At 39.5% G+C, this 24,198-nt stretch overlaps 1 protein-coding gene across 1 annotated transcript in view; it reads left to right on the top strand.

The window, feature by feature from the left end:
- The window catches only part of UPF2 (UPF2 regulator of nonsense mediated mRNA decay), a 90,788-nt gene extending 68,042 nt beyond the window's left edge, over positions 1 to 22,746 (top strand). The window contains exons 17-22 of the mRNA XM_043885097.1: positions 3,178 to 3,282; positions 3,589 to 3,687; positions 8,566 to 8,733; positions 15,850 to 15,991; positions 17,264 to 17,384; positions 21,468 to 22,746. Coding sequence (XP_043741032.1) covers positions 3,178 to 3,282; positions 3,589 to 3,687; positions 8,566 to 8,733; positions 15,850 to 15,991; positions 17,264 to 17,384; positions 21,468 to 21,477 — 645 coding nt within the window. The 3' untranslated portion in view covers positions 21,478 to 22,746. The remainder of the gene's footprint in view (positions 1 to 3,177; positions 3,283 to 3,588; positions 3,688 to 8,565; positions 8,734 to 15,849; positions 15,992 to 17,263; positions 17,385 to 21,467) is intronic.
- The last annotated feature ends 1,452 nt before the right edge of the window (positions 22,747 to 24,198 follow it).

The following is a 24,198-nucleotide window of genomic DNA, read 5'->3' as shown; positions in this document are numbered from 1 at the left end:
TTCTTAACCACTAAACCACCAGGGAAGCCCTAAACTAGATTTTTAAAAAGCTTCATTTAGCATGAAAGAAAAACGACCCATGCATGCATACATGCTAAGTCGCTTCAGTTGTGTCCGATTCTTTGCAGCCCTATGGACTGTAGCCTGCCAGGCTCCTCTGTCCTAGGGATTCTCCAGGCAAGTATACTGGAGTGGGTTAAATGACCCATCATATAAGGTAATTAAGATTTTCTATAGTTAGAAGTAAAAATCCCTAAGTCTTTGTTTCTTTTAGTCCTAAAGGTCTGTAGCTATTAATGAACATTTTGTTTAATTTGACTACATAGCAAATAGCTTCGCTGTTAAAAATGAATGATTGTATAAAAGGCAGCTTGTTTGTTTGGCTTTTAAAATTGGCTGGGCTTCCTGTGTGGCTCAGCTGGTAAAGAATCCACCTGCAGTGTGGGAGACCTGGGTTTGTTCGATCCCTTGGTTGGGAAGATCCCCTGGAGAAGGGAAAGGTTATCCACTCTAGTATTCTAGCCTAGAGAATTCCATGGACTGTATACTCCATGCGGTTGGAAAGAGTTGGACTCGACTAAGCGACTTTCACTTTAACATTGGCTAGCATTTATAGGCTACCACTTTTCCCTGTTTTATTGCGATATAGTTGATAATAGCATTGCATTAGTTTAAGGTGTACATACAACAGTGATTTGATATATATATAGAGAGAGAGAGACGGAAATGATTACCATAATAAGTGTAGTAAACATCCATCACCTCACATAGTTATAAATGTTTTTTCTTATAATGAGAACTATTAAGATTTACTCTCTTAGCAAACTTCAAATAAAGAGTACAGTCTTGTCATCACTTTCTCTTTCCAACCTGACAGCTCCCCTAAAGTAGATATAAATAAGCTGATAAAAATTTAGAACTGGAATATGTTTCTATAATACATTTCTATGAAATAGACATTGCTATATTACTTTTCTAAAAAATGAGGTCATAGAAACATTCAATTATATAATTTAAATTGGCTTATTAAGTATTTTATAGCAACAAAAGGAAATGAGAAGTGTAGACTAATATTCCATTTTGTATTTTTAAACTAGTCTTATGGCTGTCTATGGATTTTGCACTAATTTGATAAAGAGTCTAATAAGTGAAACATCCTCAGTAAATGTGACATTAAAGAATAGCTCATTTTCCTATAGATTCCTCATTTGAATAGTTGTGATATTTTCTCCAAATGCATTTCACCTTTTAAAAAGTGAACTTTATAATTTTAAAAATGGTATCATTTTAAACTATTTCTTTTCTGGTTGTAAAGTGGATATTATACATAATATATGTGAATTTGCTAAATGGAAAAACAAATTCAACAGGATGACTCCTGAGCCTTGGCTGGGAGGAGATGTGAAAGGAATATGGTTGGTTTACTTTAAGAAATGGAATTGGAATTGTTACTCTCCCACCCAGGAGAGTAACGTTAACCACCCTTTCCCATGACTATCCTCCAAACATAGGAGAACATTTTCAGAAAGAGAAGATGGGTTGATTATAAAGTAGTAAGGACAATGTGTAGAATATTCTATAAATATTTGCCTCAACTGAGAAAAGAACAGTGCTGGAGTGGAACTCTTCAGAAACATTGTACTTTTCTTTTCCATCTTGCTCCACAACTCTTCGAAGCTCCGGATGGCCTTTTGAAGTTATTCTTAACACCTCAGTTCAGTTCAGTCGCTCAGTCGTGTCCAACTCTTTGTGACCCCATGGACTGCAGCACGCCAGGCTTCTCTGTCCATCACCAGCCCCCAGAGTTTACTCAAACTCATGTCCTTTGAGTCGGTGATGCATCCAACCATCTCATCCTCTCGTCCCCTTCTCCCACCTTCAACCTTTCCCAGCATCAGGGTCTTTTCAGATGAGTCAATTCTTCGCATCAGGTGGCCAAAGTAATATAAAAATTGGTGAAAGAAAAAAATTCATGCATTTTAGCTTAGTTTTTGAATAGGAAGTATCTTTCCAGTGTTAAGAAATGATTAATTTTTTGCAAGAGCCAGTTTAAGTGCATTTCTAATGCAAATTTAATTTTGAATTATAGAACTTTGTCCAAAAAGTTAATGCATTTCTGTACTTTGCTCAAATATTTCCATTTCAGAAATTCTAGAAGTTTTCAAATATCTATAAAGTATTAATAGTTTAGATTTTTGAAATTAATTGCTAGGTATATTAAGTGTATTATAACAAATTTAAATCATTTGTTTTCTCATAGGAATTATTTCTCATTCACTTTATTTCTCTCAGCACAATGAGAAGCAGCACAATGAGAAGTGCAGAATTTTTTTTTTTTCTTTTATGAAACAAAGTGGGAGTGAATTGTGTTGAAAGGTTACTCAGATGGAATGCTGCCACCATGTGGCTGTGTTTTTTGGTTTTGGTTGTGGTTTCTTTTTTGTGTCTCTCTGAAAATCCATTGGAGTTCTTCCCAGTCTTCCATTTGAAGAGGAATTTTGGCTGATAGACGAGGATGTGGGGGTACTGACAGAGGATGGGGGAGATGTAATACTTGAAAGCCACCAGCAAGGGGAGTCAGAATGTCTAGCTCCTCGGCTTAAAAAAGCACGTGTCCTTGGGCAGGTCACTTAACTTTTCCAAGCCTTAGTTTTTTCACATACAAAAATGAAGACAGTAAAGCTTATCCGTCCTTCTTCAGAACTGGGTGAGCAGCAACCACCCTGAGATGCTTTGTACAGTGAGATACTTTATAAAATGTAGTGTCATTGCTTTCAAATGGCGATGATGTTACATTTGAATTGTCAGTTTTCATTGCAGAGTTACATGGGTATTAAAGAACTGCTGTGAGAAAAATCAGTCTCAAGTTTGTTAGGAAGGAGAAAAATATGAAAGGTGCAAGAAACTTGTTCCTTGTGGAATTCATGGATGAGTTTCTAAAAAGGATCTTTGTGTTACTAGGTCAGTGGAAGATGTTAAATAGGTTTTTTAGCTACTGGTGTGTAGTAAGAGTTGCCAGCTGACTTTGCCCTACATTCTAGGCAGATTGCATAAAAGGCTGAAACTGGAGAATAATAAATAATTATACATAAATTTTAACATCTTTTTAAGGCATGTAAAATTATTAGTAAAGTTTTTCAAAAGTTTTAATCTTCTATAACTGTTAAACAATTTCAGGAGGGTTCTGATAATGATGATGATGAAGGAGAGGAGGAAGAGGAAGAGAATACAGATTATCTCACGGATTCAAATAAAGAGAATGAAACTGATGAAGAAAATACTGTACGTATCATTAAAACTTTGCTCTTCGAAATTGTGCATCATTTTCATAATATTTCAATTTTAGCCACCAAAGTTTTGGTTTTTATGATTATTGAAATATTTCTTTAGAAATTAATTTTTGATTTGTTTTTTTATCTAAACACTTTTCTTTATTTGCAAGTTCTTTGAATATTTAATAATGCTATTATTTTACCTAACTCATTCTTTGAGTTATGTTGAACAAGTTATCAATACAGAAGGCTCTGCCATATAAAACATTACAGTTAGAATTCCCAGTTTGAATTGTTTCTGTTTTGTTTTAATAAGGAGGTAATGATTAAAGGAGGTGGACTGAAACATGTACCTTGTGTAGAAGATGAGGACTTCATTCAAGCTCTGGATAAAATGATGCTAGAAAACCTTCAGGTATTAAATGTTGCTCTATTCCAAAGTACTCGATACAAAATATTGCAGCACACTTGATTGTGATTGGAGAGCCTCTGTTATCTAAACATTTACCTCTGCAGCAGCTTTTCCTAATTTAGTCAGTTTCAGGCTGCCAATACTTCTAGCATCCTACATCGTGATTTGCTATGCTTCTTTGAAATAGAATAGAAAAAATAAGTGTTATGAGACTTGGAGCAGAGTAATTTTATTGTATTACCCTCTGCCTTTTCTCCTCTTTCTAAGACCCTTTACTTGCAGTTTGTTTAGGAGTCAAACTACAGAAGATTAGAATTTGGGGAAATTTAATTTAGTAAATTCTTTAGTTTGACTTATAATTTGAATAACTTGTATATAAATATCTAGAAGAATATTGGTTATTTGATGTTTAAAGTACTCATGATATTAAGATACTGGACTTTATTAAAAGCTCCATCTTACAGTGATTTAGGTAATTGTGTTTTATGTTTTCCTGTAGTTAGGAGTAAAAGCCCATGAACCCTATTTGTAGCTATTGTTAAGCCCTTTGGTGATTTGAGGGCTTTTGTCATTGGAGTGGTAGGTGAAAGGTCCATGGAGTGGGCTCAGTGGAAAACGGAAAAGGGAGAAGTGGACATACTGGATACAGGTAGAGCTGATTTGAGAAGTTTTTACTAGAAAGGGGAGAAAAATGGGCATGTGGCTAGAGAAAGTCATTTGAAAGAGGAGGGTGTTTTTAAGATAAAAGATTTATGGAGTACATGCTGATGGAATAATTCTTTAAAGAAGATGGATTTTACTTTCATTGTCGCTACTAAGGCCAAAAGCTGTGATAATGTATAAATTAGCAGTGCAGGTACATTAGTCTCAGGAACCAAAAGAACAGAATACTTTGGTAGAGTGTAAAGGAAGAGCCTTTTTTAGATAAGATAATTAGAGAAGACTTCTCAGATCATGACTTTCAGACAAGACAGGTACAGAGGAACCACCTAGGTGAAAAATTAGGATTAATGTATAAAACTGTGTCAGAGGTCCTGATCAGGGCAGAAAAGTACTTGTTTGAAAAACTTTAAAAAGGGCTCAAGTAGTAATAGAACATAGTCTGTCTGTGAGAGGGTCACAGCATGAGACAGGTAATTGGGAGTGGCACAGTCCTTTACGGAGCTGGTTCAGACTGTGTGTTAGTCGCTCAGTCATGTCCTACTCTTTGCAACCCCACAGACTGTAGCCCACCAGGCTCTTCTGTTCACAGGATTCTCCAGGCAAAAATACTGGAGTGGCTTGCCATTCCCTTCTCCAGAGAATCTTCCTGACCTAGGGATCAAACCCTGGTCTCCTGAGACGGGACTAAAAGCAGAGAGACTAACCAGGGATGTGGTTATAAGGCTGTGTGGTGGTAACCTAGCTGAGAGATGATGGTCATCTGTCTAGGAGAGTGGCAGGGCACATGGACAGAAGTCTGGATTTGAAAACTATTTAGGAGGCAGAATGAATTGGATTTATTTCATGCTTGATTGGGTAGCAGTATGTGGGGCCCAAGGAGTCAAGGATGATACCCAGCCTTATGGCTTGGACCACTGGCTTGTCTCTAAGAAACAGGAGCGTGCAAGTAAGAGTTACACTTGGTAAGTTTGAGGAGCCTGTAAGGCGTCAGTGGAAATGTCTAGAGAGCAGAAGAGAAACATAAACAGAGCAGTTGTTAGAGTACTTTTAAAGCCATGGCAATAACTGGCTCATCCAGATATAAAGTGTGGAGACAGAAGAGAAGCAGGTTCAGGGTTGAGCCCTGACAAGCCCCAACATTTAGAAAAGGTGGAAAAGCTGATGAAGTCAAAGGAAGGGGAGATTTCGGTGTGGTTCCGTGGTCATCGCTTACTGAGAGTTCTTAAGAAGTGAGCTGGAAGGGTGAGAGGATGTGATCAGAGAAGAGGGAAGTTTGAATTCATATTTTTGCAGTTGTGTTTATGTATAGGAGAAAATTTCATCCACTGTTAGGCCCCGATTTTAAATCATTATCAGATACCCAAAATGAACAGTTGTACAGACTTTTTCCTTTTGCTAAAAATCATAGGAAGACACAGTATTGTGAAGACATCATTTCTCCATAAATCATGTCCTTAAATTTCATGCAGTCCTCATTCTGTCCCATCAGGGAAATTTGGGGGATGGGGTTGAGGGTTGGAGGTAGAGAACAGGGACATGGATGCAGAATGAACCTAATAAAATTATTCTTAAATTCTTAAAGAATAACCGAACAGTTAAGAAACTTGGAGAAAATAAAGTGTGACATACAAGATAATAAACATTTTAAACATATAGCAATAGTTTGGTACAGGAATGGATAGATTAATCAAACAGAGGAGGGTCTAAAATAGACCTTGGATTGCATTGCGTGTGTACTCAGTTGTGTGCGACTCTTTGAGACCCCATGGCCTGTAGCCCACCAGGCTCCTCTGTCCATGGGATTTTCCAGGCAAGAATACTGGAGTGAGTCACCGGAATCTAAAATAGACCTTCGAACATGGCAGTTTAATCTTGATGAAGTTAACATCTCAAACCATGTGAGGGAAAATAGTATCTTCAACAAATGGTCAATAAAAAATAAAGCTGGATTTCTATTTTTAATTTCCACCCCAGAATTAATTGCAGATCTCTCAAATAATTTTAATGACTGTAAAGACTGTTGAGCACTGCATTGACTTTATGTTTATTCTTCATCCAGTGCCGTTAGCTGTTAGATACTGTTCGTATTCCCATGTTTCAGTTAAAGAAACAGGCTTGGAAAAAACAACAAAAAAAACTTGCTTAAAGTGAAAGGGTAGTGAGTGGTATAGTCTCTTATCAACCATTTGTTACACTACTTTCCAACACAAAATGCCACAGAAATCTTTTAAGAAATAACTAAATCGCTTCTCGGCCTTTTGGCTAAGATCAAGTGAAGAAATAACTAACCAGGAGAAAAAAATCTATAGCTGACACAACACAGGATTCAGTATCTGTACTATGCTAGAGATTGTACAAACCAATGAGAAGAAATGAATGACTCATTTTGTTGTTGTTAGAATATAGTGCTAAAGCTCACTGACAATCAAATGACAAGCAAACTATGAAGGGCCTTTTTATCAGGTCATCAAATATTAAGATTTTAAAAGTGATGGTACCTATTGTGGTTAAGTGTGGGTAAACATCTATACTTGGTAGATGTAAATGAGTCTAGCCTTTTTTAGAGAGAAATTTAGTAAACCTGTCAGAATGACTTGCCATTTGATCTAAAAGTGTACCCTTAATAGTCTCTCAAGTGCATGAAAAGTGTGACATTGTAATAGAAAAAAAGTCTAAGCTGTCAGTAGAGGGCCAATAAAATAAATAATTAGCTCTGTACTAGATGCCCAAGATACAGAATCTAAAAGAAGAAGAAACATGTAAGTTTAGTATAGAATAATAGTCATCATGATTGTTCCTGTTTATATGTGTTACATTGTATATGTCATGTATATATATGTTTCATATATGTATATATGCAAGAAAAAATCTGGAAGGACAGGACCCATTGTTAATAGTTGTTGTGTCTTAGAGTCAGGCAGAGGGAGATAGGAATTATAATTCCTATAGGAATAAGCTGTAGGAATTGGTATGGACACATTTGATAATATATTTTTGTATTAGTTTATGAAAAGAATATGTTAGTTTTATAATCAGGAAAGATAATTTACATATCAAGGTTCCTCTGACATGATTGTTTCAAATTTTAAGTTAAAAAGTCTTTATAAATAATCTTATGAACTTGGAAGAACTTCAAGCAAATTCTAACAGTTGGAGCTGAGAAATCCAAAGCAATAAAACCTTACACTTTTATTACCGTTTTGCTGATTTGCAAGTCTCTTGCAAATATGGTGCCTATATCAAAAGACTATTTAAATGGCAGTAAAGAAGTTTTAATACCTTCATGCCCTTTTAGCATTACTTGCTTAGCTTTGAAATATCATGTTCAGCTCTTTCCTCATTCGTGCTCCATTCGTTCAGATTTAGAAAATTATTTGCAGTTCCCTAAATGCACCTGCTGTTTCACATCTTTGCTTTTGCACCTGTTCTTCCCCTGTGTAAATTCTCTGTGTATCCCCCAAACTGCTCTTTTACCATCTGGTTGGAAGAAGGTCTGTGAAGTCTTTAATGTTCTCAAATGTCCCGTTTTCATTCAACCTTTTGTGAAAGCACCCACGCACTCTCAACCAGTCGCATGTAGTCACTCTATTGTACACGTTATACACAACTCAGATGAATCGTAATTGATTTCTCTTTCTTACTTAACAAGCTTATGAGATCTTTGAGAATAGAGATTATCTTTTTAATGTTAGTATCTCCAGGCTTAATGTGTAGTAAGTCACCCATCAGTGAAGGTTTGTTTCAATAATTGGTTGATAAATCCAGTGTAAATGTTAAAAAGAATTGATACTAACAAGTAGGAAGTTATCTGTTCACCCCTAAATACTGAGCACTGACTGCATGTGCTCACAGCAGGACGCACCAGAGAAAGGGCGCAGTGATGAACTCGTCGGTCAGGTAGGGGTTCACATGGGTAAGGAGGCAGTTGTGGCCCATGATAACTACAAAGGAAGACGTGTGCCCTGAGGGAGAATGAGAGGGCACCGTGTACTCACACAGGACAGTAGAACCTGCAGCACCGTGTGTGTGAGTTTGGGAGAGGCCTGACCCGTCAGCAGGAGCCAAATCATATGGTTCCAAGGCATGTGTGCAGGTGGGCGGCGACTCTGGTTTCAGAAAGATTACTTGGCTCTAATGATTGTTCTAAGAAGTGTAGCACTGAAGGAATTAGAAACAACTTATTGAGCTATTTACACTTTTTTCATTTCTGTTTTTAAGCAACGAAGTGGCGAATCTGTTAAAGTGCACCAGCTTGATGTTGCCATTCCCTTGCACCTCAAAAGCCAGCTAAGGAAAGGACCCCCACTTGGTGGTGGGGAGGGAGAGACAGAGTCTGCAGACACAATGCCGTTTGTCATGTTAACCAGAAAAGGCAATAAGCAACAGGTGAGAATCTGTCCACAGTATATTCCCAGTTCCTTGGTAGTTACCAAGTGTAAGTGGTAATTTTGTTTTATGGGTTCTTGCATACAGGGGGAAAAGACTGGTATTCAGTGGTAGAAATAATTTTATCTGTTATGTGCACAGAAGACACGTGTAACTTCCATCAAGTAGATGGGTGTTTTTTAATGGAAAGAACATTTAAAATTTAAGTCATATGCATTTGTTAGAAGATACACATACTGACTTTGAGTAGGAAGCTCACAGTGAGAAAGGAAAGGAGGTTGATGGCGGATAATCTTGGAAAAAATGCTCACTTGCCAAATTGCTTTTGGAATAAAAAAACCATTGTTTTCGGACCCCTGATCCTTCTCCTCCATTCTCCTTAAACCACCTCCTCTTTCTTTCCCTTATCTCACAGATGGCCCTCACAATCATTTCCCTGTCTGCTAAGCTATCACTTTGATTCATACATTCAGTCCTCAAATATTATTTGTCTGCTCTGCCAAATACCAGCCCAAGTGTGAGGCTACAGTGATGAACAGGATGTAGCCCCTGGCCATGTGAGCACACACCAGCTGAGGGAGAGAGACAAGCATAATATTATATTTGCTGATTGTGGAAAGTGCTCTGAAGGAAATGGAGCCCGGCTCCCAGATCTAACTCGAAAATACATCATTTATTACTAGTCCTGTTAAAAAAAAAATTCATACTTTATTATTATTTCTGAGTTTAAGCTGCCTCTTAGAGTTGATGGAATCTTAGGATAATTGACAGCATTTTTTTCTGTTTTAGTGGTATGTAAAATAATGGTGCATCTTATAATTAACAGAAGCATCTATGAAATATGGTGGCTAGAAGAGCTTGTTAGACCAGTCTGATACCTGGTTCCCACGTTCATTTAAATTGTCATTTAACAGCTACTTATTGTTGACTTGTTACGTACCAGGCACTGTTCCACGTGCAGAAATACAGCAGTAATAAGTCCCTCCTCTCTTTGGAGCTTTCATTCTAGTATTGAGAGGCAGACAAGAAATAATGTCAGGTTAAGGACAGTGCTCTGTTGGAAGATAAAGCAAGTTAAGAGGATAGGAAACTGAGGTGGGGAGGAGGTGATCAGAGGGAGACTGCTGTTGTAGAGGGTGACCAAGGAAGGCCCGGAATATCCTCTGTGAGGGGAGGGACATTCTGTTCCTTCCCTTCCAGAACAGGCTCAAGGAGATGGTGCCTACCTTCATCTTTTATCTCTGCTTTGTCAGGTAATTTCTTGTTACTCAAAAGATCAGAGTTGTAGAGCATACCATCATTTTGCTGTAGTGCAAATAAGTCTTGAGATGTGAAAGCTGAATACCAGTTAGGATCACAGAATGGAGGGCTGGGAACAGGCTTTCTATCATGACTCACATTTAAATAGTTAACTGACTTCGCTTCTGAGCACTGCTAGATCTTTGTCAGATATTCTTCATAATTCCTTTCCAGTCAGCAGGACTTTCCTCCATCCTAGACTTTAGGGTTACCAAGGTTTTATGAAAGCTCCCTACTTTCTCACCTTCAGGCCAGAGTTGAGCCCTGACATTTCCCCTCTCCCTCATCTTCCACCCAGTCCCTCGAAAAATAGGGCTTATTTTTGATCAAGACCCTAGACTTGGTTCTGGAGTCTTTGTAAAAGTACTCTTTTTAGCACTTGGAACTGCTGGTTACCATGGCTAGCAGGATTCTCAAAGTCTAGAGTTTCTGCTTTTCTTTTTAGGGATAATTTAGTTCTCTGAGTAGACTTTTCCTGTTTTTTTGTTTTTTTTGTTTTTTTAATAATTGTCAAGGGCAGTACATGGCAACTTCATTTCCGTAGGCTGAACTATCACATGAGAATTGGTTCCCATTCCTATACAGCTCCTGAACTTTCTGTGCTACATTGACACATTTACTAAGCCTTGCTTTTTCTTATTTAAAAGGAGCTTTAGGAATATCTTTCTGTGAAGATCAACTTGTTGTTGTTGAGTCACCCAGTCATGTCCGACTCTTTGTGACCACATGGACTGCAGCACACCAGGCCTCCAAGTCCCTCACCATCTCCTGGAGTTTGCCCAAGTTCATATTCATTAATCGGTGATGGCATCCAGCTATCTCATCCTCTGACGCCCTCTTCTGCTCTCCATCTTTCCCAGCATTAGGGACTTTTCCAGTGAATCATCTGTTCACATCAGATGACCAAAGTACTGGAGCTTCAGCTTCAGCATCAGTCCTTCCAGTGAGAATATTCAGGGTTGATCTCCCATAAGATTGACTGATTTGATCTTCTTGCTGTTCAAGGGACTTTCAGGAGTCTTCTCCAGCACCGCAGCTTGAAGGTATCAATTCTTTGGCTTTCTGCCTTCTTCATAGTCCAGCTGCCTCAACCATACGTGACCACTGAGACAATGAGGTAGCTGGATGCCATCACCGATGTAGTGAATATGAACTTGGACAAACTCCAGGAGATGGTGAGGGACTTGGAGGCCTGGTGTGCTGCAGTCCATGTGGTCACAAAGAGTCGGACATGACTGGGTGACTCAACAACAACAAGTTGATCTTCACAGAAAGATATTCCTAAAGCTCCTTTTAAATAAGAAAAAGCAAGGCTCAGTAAATGTGTCAATGTAGCAAAGAAAGTTCAGGAGCTGTGCTTTTCAACACACTGTCTAGGTTTGTCATGGTTTTCCTGCCAAGAAGCAGTTGTCTTCTCATTTCATGGCTGCAGTTACTGTCCGCAGTGATTTTGGAGACCAAGAAAAGGAAATCTGTCACTACTTCCACCTTTTCCCCTTCTGTTTGCCATGTGGTAATGGGGCCAGATGCCATGATCTTAGTTTAATATTTACTCTTAAGCTGGCTCTTCCACTCTCATCAAGAGGCTCTTTAGTTCCTCTTTGCTTTCTTCCCTTAGAGTGGTATCATCCACATATCTGAGGTTGTTGATGTTTCTCCTGCCTATCTTAATTCCAGCTTGTAATTCATCCAGCCCGCCATATCTCCTGATGTGCTCAGTGTTTGGTTAAACAAACAGGGTGACAGCAGACAGCCCTGTCGTACTCCTTTCTTGATCTTGTATGGATCAGTTGTTCCATACAGGATTCTCGCTGTTGCTTCTTAACCGCATGCAGGTTTTTCAAGAGACAGGTAAAATGGTCTGGTGTTCCCATCTAAGAGCTTTCCACAGTTTGTCATAATCCACACAGTCAAAGACTTCAGCGTTGTCAATGAAACAGATGTTTTTCTGAAATTCCCTTGCTTTCTCTATATAATCCAGCAAATATTGGTGATTTGATCTCTTATTCCTCATCCTTGTCTAACCCCAGCTTGGACATCTGGAAGTTCTTCATTTGCATAATGCTAAAGCCTAGCATGTAAGATTTTAAGCATGAATTTACTAGCATGGGAGATGAGTGCAATTGTCTGATGGTTAGCACATTGTTTGGTACTACCCTTCTTGGGGATTGGGATAAGGATTAATCTTTTCCAGTCCTGTGGCCACTGCTGGGTCTTCCAGATTTGCTGATGTAATGAATGTAAAACCTTGATGGCATCATCTTTGAGAGATTTGAAGAGTTCTGCTAGAATTTCATTGCCTCCACTGGCTTTATTGACAGTAGTGCTTCTTACGGCCCACTTGACTTCCCACTCCAGAATGTCTGGCTCTGGGTGACTAACCACAACATCATAGTAATATTATTAGTTCATTAAGATCTTTTTTATACAGCTCTTCCATGTATTGTTTCCATCTCTTCTTGATCTCTTCAGCGTCTACTAGGTCTGTACCGTGTTTATCCTTTATTGTGCCCATCTTTGGGCAGAATGCTCCCTTGATGTTTCCAGTTTTTCTGAAGAGATATCTACATCTTTCCCCTTTGGTTGTATTCTTCTGTTATTACACATTGTTCATTGAAGAAGACCTTCTTATCTCTTCTAGCTATTTTTTGGAACTCTTACATACACCTTTCCCTATCTCTCTTGCTTTTCTTTTCTTTGTTTTTCCGCTGTTTGTAAAACCTCCTCAGATAACCACTTTGCCTTCTTGCTTTTCTTTTTGTTTGGGGTGGTTTTGTTCGCCACCTCCTGTACAGTATTACAACCTCTGTCCATAGTTCTTCAGGCACACTGTTAACTAGATCTAGTCCCTTGAATCTATTCATTACCTCTACTACGAATTCATACAGGATTTGAGTTCAGTTATACTTGGCTGGCCTGTTGTTTTTCCCAGTTTTCTTTAGTTTAAGCCTGAGTTTTGCTCTGAGAAGCTGATGATCTGGGCCAAACTCAGCTCCAGGTCTTGTTATTGCTGATTGTATACAGCTTCTCCATCTTCAGCTGCAAAGAATGTAATCAATTTGATTTTGCTGTTGACCATTTGATGATGTCCATGTGTAAAGTCGTCTCTTGCATTGTTGAAAAAGGGTATTTGCTGTGACTAGTGCATTCTCTTGGCAGAATTCAGTTAAGCTTTGCCTTGCTTCGTTTTGTTCTCCAAGGCCCAAAATTGCCTATTACTCCAAGTATGTCTTGATTTGCTACTTTTGCATTCCAATCCCCAATGATGAATAGAACACCTTTTTTAGGTGTTAGTTCTAGGTGGTCTTCTAGATCTTCATAGAACTGATCAACTTCAGCTTCTTCAGCATCAGTGGTAGGGGCATAGACTTGGATTGCTGTGATGTTGAATGGCTTGCCTTGGAAATGAACCAAGGTTATTGTCATTTTGAGGTTGCACCCAAGTACTGTATTTCGGACTCTTGTTGATTACGGGGGCTACTCCGTTTCCTCTATGGGATTCTTGCCCACAGTAGTAGATTCAATGGTCATCTGAATTAAATTAGTCCATTCTCATCCATTTTAGTTCGCTGATTCCTAGGATGTCTATGTTTATTCTTACCATCTCCTTGACCACATCCAGTTTTCCTTGATTCATGGACCTAACATTCCAGGTTCCTATACAGTACTGTTCTTTGCAGCATCACCAGACACATCCACAACTGAGTATAGTATCTGCTTTGGCCCAGCTGCTTCATTCATTCTGGGGCTGTTGGTAATTTTCCTCTGCTCTTCCCCAGTAGCATATTGGACACCTTCAGACCTGGGGGACTTACCTTTTCGTGTCGTATCTTTTTGTCCTTTTATACAGTTCATGAGGTTCTCACGGCAGGTGTACTTGGGTGGTATAATCAGGTATAATCTGGGTATAACTAGGTATACCCAGGTGGTATAATCAGGTTTGTCAATCCCTCCTCCAGTGGATCACGTTTTGTCAGAACTCTCTGCGATGACCCGTCCATCTTGGGTGGCCCTGCATGGCATGGCTCATAGCTTTATTGAGTTATGCAAGCCACTTCACCACAACAAGGCAGTGATCCATGAAGGGGGGCGATCAACTTATACAACAATAAATAATCAATTTTCTTCTTTCATCCCTCTGTTTTCTGAGGCACATATGAAAAATTCACGATACCTGTGTCAGTTTGCACACCCTTTTGATCTTTTCAGAATGTGTAGGCATAAAATTAAAACCTACCTTCAGAAACTTTTGAGCTTTGAAAAGTAAATTCATTTCAGTAGTCCTGAATTCTAAATTCTATGGGTCAAAGTAAGACTATGTGTCTGTATTTTAACAGAAATATTTTTGGTTCAAAGTAGATAGATTATATACTGTGTAACCCATGTAACTTCAGAATGAGGAGTGAAGTCCTTCTTAGTGAGATTTTGTTTAAGGAAACATTTTTATTGAACTTTATTTTTAAAATGTTAGCAAACATGAAATGAGAGCTCAGAGTACTTGGTTATTAAGTTAAGTTTCAACTCATAAACATTATTTGGAATTTTGGAATATGTTCAACTTTAGGAACATTATTTGAAGAAACATCACTGTTATTTTGTGGTTTGAAGAAGAAAGTATATTTTGTTCTGATTTTTCTTTCTTTATTTGACTTTTGGGTGTTGGTTCTTCTGGTGCAACGGTTTTTCTAGAAATGTGAAATGCGTAGCCTTATAGGAATCTTTAGTTCTTAAGTGAAAGATCTCTTTGTGGACCAAATTTGTGCCCAGAAATAACTTTCTTCTGTAGTCAGTAGGAAAAGAAAAATTTGTACCAGTGAAGTAAATAGTTGAAAAGAAAGGAAAATACTGTTGATAATTTCTTTCTAGATTCAAATGTCTATGAATTAGAATAATGAATTGAAAGAAAATGTCTTATTAAAGCAAAAGTTTTAATGTAATAGAGCCATTATGTAATGTTTTAAAGAATTTTTGTTTCAAACAAATGCAAAAGATATTTATTTTGGTTTAATAGTTGTTAACAATCCTGAACCAGGAACATCCTGCTAAAAACAAAACATTCCATAGATAAGAATTATTCCCCCATAACTAATTGTTCAGTTGCTAAACTCTTTCTCTTTTCCAGCATCACAGCTATCTTTAGAATATGAAGACTTGGTAATCGTAAAGGTGGACTAGATTTGTTCTGTATAGTCAAGAGGGAAGAATTAATTCCAGGGGATAGAAATGAAAAGGGTGCAGATTACAGCTTGCTGTATAAAACCCTTTCTGACAGTTAGCCATGTGTAACAGGGTCTGCACAGTGGACAGTGATCCCCTGCTGATTAGATGTGTTGCTTCCGGACAGCGTGCAGGAAAGAGGAGTGTCTGCTTTTCATGGACGTTGAGCCTGATGGCCTTCTACTTCTTACCCAACCCTCATGGGTTTCTCTCTTAAGTAGAGTAACACTATTGTCTGTTTATGTTTTGAGATGATATTGTCTTTATTGACTTATTAGGAAAGGAAAAATTAATTTTCTAACCTCATTTAGTTCTACTTATTTATTTGGGTTTCCCAGGTGGCTCAGTGGTAAAGAATCTGCCTGCCTGTGCAGGAGACATAAGAGACTTGGGTTCAGTCCCTGTTTTGGGAAAGATCCCCTGGAGTAGGAAATGACAACCTACTCTGGGAAATCCCATGGACAGAGGAGTCTGGCAGGCTGCAGTCCAAGGGGTCCAAGTTGGGAGTGACTGAGAATGAATGCATGCACTGATTTATTTGAAATCTTTGTTTCTTGATTTTCTGAAGCCATTTGTGGTTTCTTTACTTTTTTTTCTCAGTTTAAGATCCTTAATGTACCCATGTCTTCCCAACTTGCTGCAAATCATTGGAACCAGCAACAAGCAGAACAAGAAGAGAGGATGAGAATGAAAAAGCTCACACTAGATATCAATGAACGGCAAGAACAAGAAGATTATCAAGGTATCAAATCATTTCCAGGACAGAAGTGGAAAATTGTGATGCCTTTTGGATTTTTAAAATATACAACGTCAGAGCTATTATTCTCCTTTTCATGTCATGTTTGTTTATATTTAGCCTGAGAAGTTGATTGTTTTTTGTATTCCTTTCTGTCTTTATTTTTCTTTCACTTATTTATAAAATAACACTAATGTAATTTTTAATCATACTTTGCTTCCCTTATAATTCAGTTAGATTCTATACTGTAAGAGCTGGTTTGCAGGTGAGGTAGTACCAAGTTTTAATTGCCTTGTATTGCCAGTCAACTGTGAGCAAATTATTATTCAGCAAATATCCTCTCTTGTCTGTTTGGGAATCCTGGTCTTGAGGACCCTCTTCCTCCCAGATTTGAGGTCATCAAGTTAGGATTCCAGTTTTAATGCAGACATACTCAGCACACTTGGATTAGCTAAACTTTACATATGGAGTCCAGACACCTTAAAAGGCCCTCAGAGCCATAACATGGCTTTTATATAGTGTTGTACTCACAGACTGCTTTTTGTGCAAGAGATTGTTGTGTAAATAAATATTTGGTTTTCTATCTTTAAATCCCACTTTTAGAATCTTCTCTTTCAGTTGATGCCAATTTTTTAAAAAATAAATGTGTTTATTTATTTGGTCCTGACTAAAGGCATGCAGGATCTTAGTTCCCTGACTGGGTATCGAACCCATGTCCCCTGCAGTGGAAGCATGGAGTCCTAGCCACTGGACCTCCAGGGAATTGCCAATACTCAGTGTTCTTAATAATAAATAATGGTAGCTAACACTCAGTAGAGGTGCTTATTATGGCCAGGTGCTTATGTACTTGATCATAGCTTTTAACCCTCACAATAATTCCATGAGATAAATGAAACTTTATATTTAGGGAAACTGAGCCAAAAGCCCCATAGCTAGTATGTGGCAGAGCTGGGATCCAGTCTAATGTTGTTCAGCTCTGAACACCATGCTCCCAGCTGTTGTACTCTACTGCTTCTGACACTGTTTCACTGCCTCACAAGACACAGAGTTGTGGCCCCATTGACGGTCAGGGAGCGTGGTGTTATAAGGTGCACAAGAGCATGTCTGCTCTCTTGATTGCTCTTCCAGTACTGCTCAATGATTTTAGCCCATATAATGGTGATTTTTCTTTAGTTAGCTACCTGACACAACTAATAAATTTGATCTCCCTTTATTTGCTTATTGGGAGAAGTACATTTACCAATGTTAACGCCTTTTCTGTTTTGCTCCTAACTACAGAGATGCTGCAGTCTCTTGCCCAACGCCCAGCTCCAGCAAACACCAATCGGGAGCGGCGGCCTCGTTACCAACACCCAAAGGGAGCACCTAATGCGGATCTAATCTTTAAGACTGGTGGGAGGTATGACGATCTCGCTTGTTTCTGCCTTAGCTAGTTCTTTTTCATGGTGTCTGTGTGAGGAAGTTAGATAGTTCTGGATTATACCTAATGATAAAGGCCCAAGGATTAGCACAATAGAAAAGTCTTTGAGTTGTAGATATTTTAGGGGACAAAAAAAAACCTGTTTATAAAATAGTTACCTTTTTTTTGTTTTATAAAATCTTGATTTTAGTCATACCAGTATTGGTTTTCATTTTCTTTGACTTTATTGGATTGTTAAAGATTTTCTCTTTTGCATTTATAGAGAGGGCTAGTTATCGATTAATTGGAGAGAAGTCACAGGCTTTTTTGTTAGAATTTCTTAAGCCAGTGTTAAGTAATCATAATGTTTATAAAAACTCAAAACCTGTTGCTAGACTTTGAAGCATGCAGATTGAGTTTGTTTTTAGGTGTTTTTTGTTTGTTTTTAAATTATAAAATATCCTGCTGGGATTCGTGCCAGTTCTTCTTAAACTTGAGTTGCCTGATGTGAAATAACTAAAACTGTAAGGTATTTCACATAGAAGATATTCCCGAATAAGACCTCACTCATCTTGTTTTTTTTTTTTTTCATCTTGTTTTTAAGAAACGAAATTGTTGAAAGTTTTGCCAGGATCTGATCTGAAGACCCTTCCCCATCAATTTCGTTCTTTCTCTTGTGTTTGGGTTATTATCAAAAGTGACATAGGCTTCGCTGCTCTTACAGGTCTGCCTCGGGGTATTAGTGTTCAGACTGAGGCTATCAGAGCCCTCAAATATCAACGTGTTGTTGGGAATAGGCGAGCGGGTATAGGAGAGAGGTGCTGGGGTTGCAGAAATGGTCCATCCCTGGAGTAGTAGCACTGCAGAAAATGCAGATGTTCAGCCTGTGTCTTTACTCAGTAAGAATATTTGTGTTCCTGATAACATTTTACTTTGAACTGTATGCTCAGGCCCTGATAGCTCAGTTGGTAAAGAATCCACCTGCAATGCAGGAGACCCCGGTTCGATTCCTGTATCAGGAAGATCCACTGGAGAAGGGATAGGCTACCCACTCCAGTATTCTTGGGCTTCCCTTGTGGCTCAGCTGCTAAAGAATCTGCCTGCAGTGTGGGAGACCTGGATTCAATCCCTGGGTTGGGAAGATCCCCTGGAGAAGGGAAAGGCTACCCACTCCAGTATTCTGGCCTGGAGAATTCCATGGGTTGAATAGTCCATGGTGTTGTGGAGTGGGACATGACTGAGTGACTGTCACTTCACATATACTCAGACAACTCTAATCAAATTTTAGTTGAGGAAATTGGTTTGTCAAACTGAGTTCTCACATCCTTCAGGGTTACTCATGGCTTGTGGGATAAAGTCCCAGCTCCTCACTTGATAACATGACCCTGGATGATAGGGTGCACTCTATTTACTGGCTTTCTCTCCTGCTGTTCTTTGCCCTCCTCCCCACCCAGCTGGCCTCTTAGTTCTCCTAGTTACACTGTCTTTTGCCTCTCTCCGTTTGGAACCCTCTTGGGCCCTTCCTCTGGATAACTCTTGCTCCTCCCGTCTGGTCTCACCTTGATACCCAGGAGTCTCACCTTGGTGCCCTGAGTCACGGTGCTTCCCCAAACCTTACAGTGCTTCATCACCTGCCAGCCTGTCTCCATCCCCCAGAAAACTGAGGACCCAGGAAGCCCTGTCTTGCTTTCCGTTTTGTCTCCTCCACAGCTTTTGGTGCCTAGCATGTAGTAGATCCCCAGTAATGTTTGTTGAATGGACAGAGAAACTTCAAAAAAAAAAAAATCTGTTTAATCATTTAATAGACTTTCTTCCTATGTTATGCTTCCCAGCACTCTCATTTCCTTTTGTTTTCCTGATTTTGTGAGACTCCAGTTCTTGAGCTACTTCCTTTACCTATTTTAAATCTCTTCCTAAAATACTGATTTGGAAAATAAAATCCTAACTTCTACAGTGCTCTTTAAAATGACCCTCTGTAAGGTCTCATGGTTTTGTGGTATTTTTAAAGCCAGAGCTCTCAAAATGCAGGTATGGATGAATACTGGGGAGGAATACACAAATGTGTAAAAGTGAGTCTCTGAGCCTTTCAAGTACCATGTGTTTTTTGCTGTTTTTTAAACTTAAATTTAAGTGAAGAAGTGTAGTCATGTGGAAGAACATTAGCTGATGGGGTGGTGTCTTTTGGTGGTTTGGCTCCTCTTTATTTTCTTCTATTTTTAACACTGGGCAAGATTCATTGGGAAGCTGTTTATCTAGAGCCATGGTCCTCAGCTCTCTGGGTGCTGAATTCCTATAAGAGAAGGCAGAAGAAATTCTGTGAGGTCTGAAGAACTGTTTTCAGTTGACTCCTAACTTAGCTAGTACTCTTTAAAAAGTTACTAATATTGTTCGCATTGTATGGCAGATGAAGGGAAATTTACTAGAAACCTGGTTATTAAAGCGGTTTTAAGTTTTTCTTGTCTCTAGATTTTGATAAGGCTCTCAGACATTAATTGTAATGATTTTTATATTTTATAATCAGGATTGAAATAGGGCTGTAAGTTAAAATTTCAGCCCTTCTCCCTGGGTTTTTATGTCCTAACAAAGTATAAGCGTTTTGCTTATAATGAATTAAAATGGCAATAGCACTCTAAGTAATACAGTTACCCAGGTGTTTTGTAAGGCAGGACAGAGTTGCTTTCCATTCTGCTAGCGTTGAAAAAACTGTGAAACTCAACATCATGGGAAAGATTGAGGGCAGGAGGAAAAGGGGGCACCAGAAGATGAGATGGTTGGATGGCATCACTAACTCCGTGGACATGAGTTTGAGCAAACTCTGGGAGATAGTGAAGGACGGGGAAGCCTGGCGAGCTGCAGTCCATGGGGTTGCAGAGAGTTGGACATGACTTAGCAACTGAACAATAGCATCTTTGGCAAATGTCAGTACTAATACAGTTTACACTCTATAAATTCGTGTGGTATACTGTTGCTCCTCAAACTTTAAAATACACATTTTAATCATCTTGACTCTCATTAAACTGCTGGTTCTGATTAGTTTCTAACAAGCTGTCAGGTGATGTCAAAGTTGCTGGAGTGTGGACCACTCTCAGAGTAGTGAGAGATTTTATGGCAAGTGTGTCTCACTTATCAAAGACTGTGAACACTTTTCCTTTATTCACTGCATTTGTCTAAAATATTCTGTTTTAGACCATTGCTTTGTCTTGACATCAGAGAGAGACTGTTTCTTTCTCTCAGGGAATACTCATGTTACTGACCTTTTCCCTTTCTGTTCAGTTCTGTACAACTTGCACATGTATCCAACTGAAGATAGACTTTTCCATATCTGCATTTTAGTCTCTGGAAGTTTCTTGCTAATGCAGCTGGCCTTGTGTAGGCAACCTGTGTTAATTTGCTAGAGCTGCCGAAAGACAGCATTGTACACAGTGTGATTCACACAACAGAACTCCCGTCTCACACTCTGGAGGCCGGAATCCAAAGTCAAGGCAGGGTTGGTTCTTTCTGAGGGCTGAGAGGGACAGTCTGCTCCCAGCTCCCTACTGGCTCCTGGTGGTTTGCCAGCAGCCCCTGGCACTCCTGGCTTCCACAGCACCTTCTGATCCCTGCCTTCCTCTTCACGTGGGGCTCTCCTCAGCTTTGTGTCTGTCCAGATGTCCTCCTACTGTGAGAACACAGTCATACTGGATTAGGGGCTCATCCGATTCCAGTCTGGCCTTCTCTTAACTAATTACATCTGCAGTGACCCTTTCTCCAAATAAGGTTGCATTCTGAGGTTCAGAGGTTAGACTTCAGCACATAAATTTGGGGGTTACGCAGTTCAGCTGACACAAACCATGGGTTTTCAGCATCTTAGAAAGTAGTTACAGGAAAGCTGATGGGCCCACCCTCGCCATCACTGTCAGAATTGCCCTATTTAGTGCCCCTCTGCCCCCTCTTGTTTCTTCAGTAGGAATCTGTACTCTCTCTAAAAAGCACTGACTTCTCTGCAGTCAGTGAACAGTGGCTGGTGGTGCTCAGGGGGCATTTTCTTGCTGGAGGGGCATCCTCAGTCCTGGTTCTTTAACATTGCCCTGTTTGTGCCTCTAGGAGACGTTGATCCAGCAGCACGTGTCATTTCATTAGGTCCTGTATCTGATGTTGTGGATAGTGGAGTCCTCCAGCAATTGAATGAGAGCAGTGGACACATCTCAGCATGTCGGTCTAGAGAGTTGCGAATCTAAACCTGGGACAGGCTGGGGCCATGAGGCAGAAACAGCAGCCTCTGCCAACACCGGAACAAGCCGACGCTTCCAGACAAGGCGGAAAAGGCCTTTTGTAATGGAAATCACGTGAGGGTTCATCTTCTCTTGAGAATGGCAGTCAAGAAATGAGGTGGTTGACTTGACTCCTGAGCAGTTACACCAGGAAGAGCGTCAGTGAGATGACTGAGCCGGAGAAGAGACGGTTGTAATGGTAATGGTATGGGGGAAATGAACTTGAGTTTAAACTTGATTTGAGTTTCAGTGTCTCTGAATTGAACATCCCATGTTGAAAGAAGATACATTTGGGGGCTCCAGAACTATAGTAGAAAAGTATAGAGCAAGCAGTAAAATCTTCTAGTGAAAACTTACATGCAGGACAGCAAAATGATGAAAGATATCCAGGTACCAGATAATCCACCAGGAAGGCTTTTGTTTAGGAATCTCTTTCATGAGGAACAAGGGATGGGGGAGAAAAATCAGTTTTATCCACCAGAGTCAGTAATACAACATTGCCTATTAGGGTAAAGGGAAAATGTGAAGATGATTAGTACACACAGCATGAACCCAGATGGCTTAGGGGGGTCTGACACCAGCCTCAGAACAGGGATAGTCGAGCCCATTGTAAGTATCATTGAAAACAAACAGCGTGCCAGGCAGACACCACAGAAGATGGACGAAGGACAGCGAGAAGGGGATCCGGAGATTTTGTTGACCTTCATGGGTTTACAGCCTCTGTCTCTAAACAAAGTATGGAAACAGTAGAGCTTTTATTTTGCTTTTGTTTTTGTTTTGTTTTGTTTTCCCCCCACTACATAGAAATGAGAGTTCTTAGTCTGTTTCTGGCCAATCTGTTAATTTATTAGGATAGTTGTCTTTCGTTTGCTTTCCAGTAGGCATAGTGAATTTAGTTGAAGAGCAAGCACATCTGTAAGCTACAACTTGATTACATCTTTTTTTCTAGCTGTTTTGCATTTTTTCTTTTACCATGTTTTAGTTTCTGCATGTAGAATTAAATAAGAAACAAAACTGTAAAGTTGTAACATTTCACATGGAAATGCTGCCCGATCTTCACCAGCTTCAGAAATCTGACCTTTGCCGATGCTGCAATAAAGTGTTGTAATTTAGATTTGGTGTGGTTGTGTTTTATTTGGTTTGGGTGTTGGAAACCTATTAAATGGGTAAATCAGTATCTTCCATGGATATCTTTGTTTTTTATAGTCTTAGAGACAATTTTGTTTGCATTTCACTTGTATCGTTGCTCTCGTTTTAGCATCTGTTATTTGCATTGTTTTCTTGGGTGCCTGAGTCAGCTTACCTTGGGGTCAGTACAGAAAGTAGCCTGTGGAATCCAATCGAATGAACATGTTTAGAAGAGGCTTGAACCAGCTGCAATGGAAAATGCTAGCAGAGCACCGTCTAGTCTGGGTGGTGTTAGGTTCTTACCTGAGGGTGGGCAGCAGGGTTGATAAACGCTGCCGTAAGGCAGGTGGCTCAGAAGGGAATTGCGAGAACCATTGTTTTCAGCTTCTTTCAGGTGTTCATTCCAAGGTTGACTGGGACAATCCAGAAGGTGTGACTGTAATCACTCTTGATAAAATCAGCTGAGAGTCATTGATATTTGAAAAGAAAAAGACTTAATAAAGTTTCAAAACTCAATTCTCTTAGCCCTGTTTCCCAAAGCCCATTGCCGTCTTACTTGCCGGCTGCACTTGGCACGGTATCCATCCCTGGACCAGTGGTCAGTGGTCAAGGGGGCAAGTTCTGTGAAACCACTGGCTTCGCAGGCAGGCACGTTAAGAATTGCCTGGAGGAGGCCGCTTCCTACACTCATCCATAACTGGGGTTCACTCAGATTTTAAACATGAAGTTTTTCCACATAGCTACACGTTTATTTCTAAAGTTTGGCTTTTAAAGAACCCCAAATGTTTTATCTATACAACCTCTTGTTAGAACATCTTGCTCTGCGTGGCCGGCACTGGAGTGTCGCCGCGCCAGCTCTGTCTAGTGCTCTTCCCTAGGAAGAAGATGCTTTGGATGAAGACAAAATGGAGGTGGAATCAGTTTAAGAATCCTTAGCATGCTCTAAGTAAAGTCACGTTTTTGGCATTCTTATTGTGATGCGTTTTTGAACCTTTGGACAAAGTACAAAGGACAGTCAGCCATCTTCTGTTATCTCAGTAAGTGCTGCTTTCTGGAGGAGTAACTTTGGAAATTGTTGGGTTATTACTCAAATGTGTGTTTCGTTGGAGGAGGTTTTAGTTTTATAGTTATTGGGGAAAGCATTTCAGATTCTGCTGAGTATGTGCATGTATGTCTACAAGCGCTCATTTTGTTTTTTTTTTTACCTTTTCTTTGGTTTCCTATGTGACACTGGATAGTCAGTCTGGTCGGATTTATGGATTTAAACATTTTGATGAATACTTGGCAACCATGGGAAGGGAAGGATTGATTGACCCCTTTCTGTTTACCAGGCACTGGGGATACAGAGGTAGTGGGGGAAAAAAATCCCTGCTCCTCTGGGACTGATACTCTAGTAAGGGAGAAATGTGACAATTCTGTGAAATTAGGTGACCATA

Source organism: Cervus elaphus, chromosome 23, assembly GCF_910594005.1.
Source record: "Cervus elaphus chromosome 23, mCerEla1.1, whole genome shotgun sequence".
Taxonomy (NCBI): domain Eukaryota; kingdom Metazoa; phylum Chordata; class Mammalia; order Artiodactyla; family Cervidae; genus Cervus; species Cervus elaphus.
Note: the sequence above shows the minus strand (reverse complement) of the source record. Positions and strands in the feature narration are given on the sequence as shown.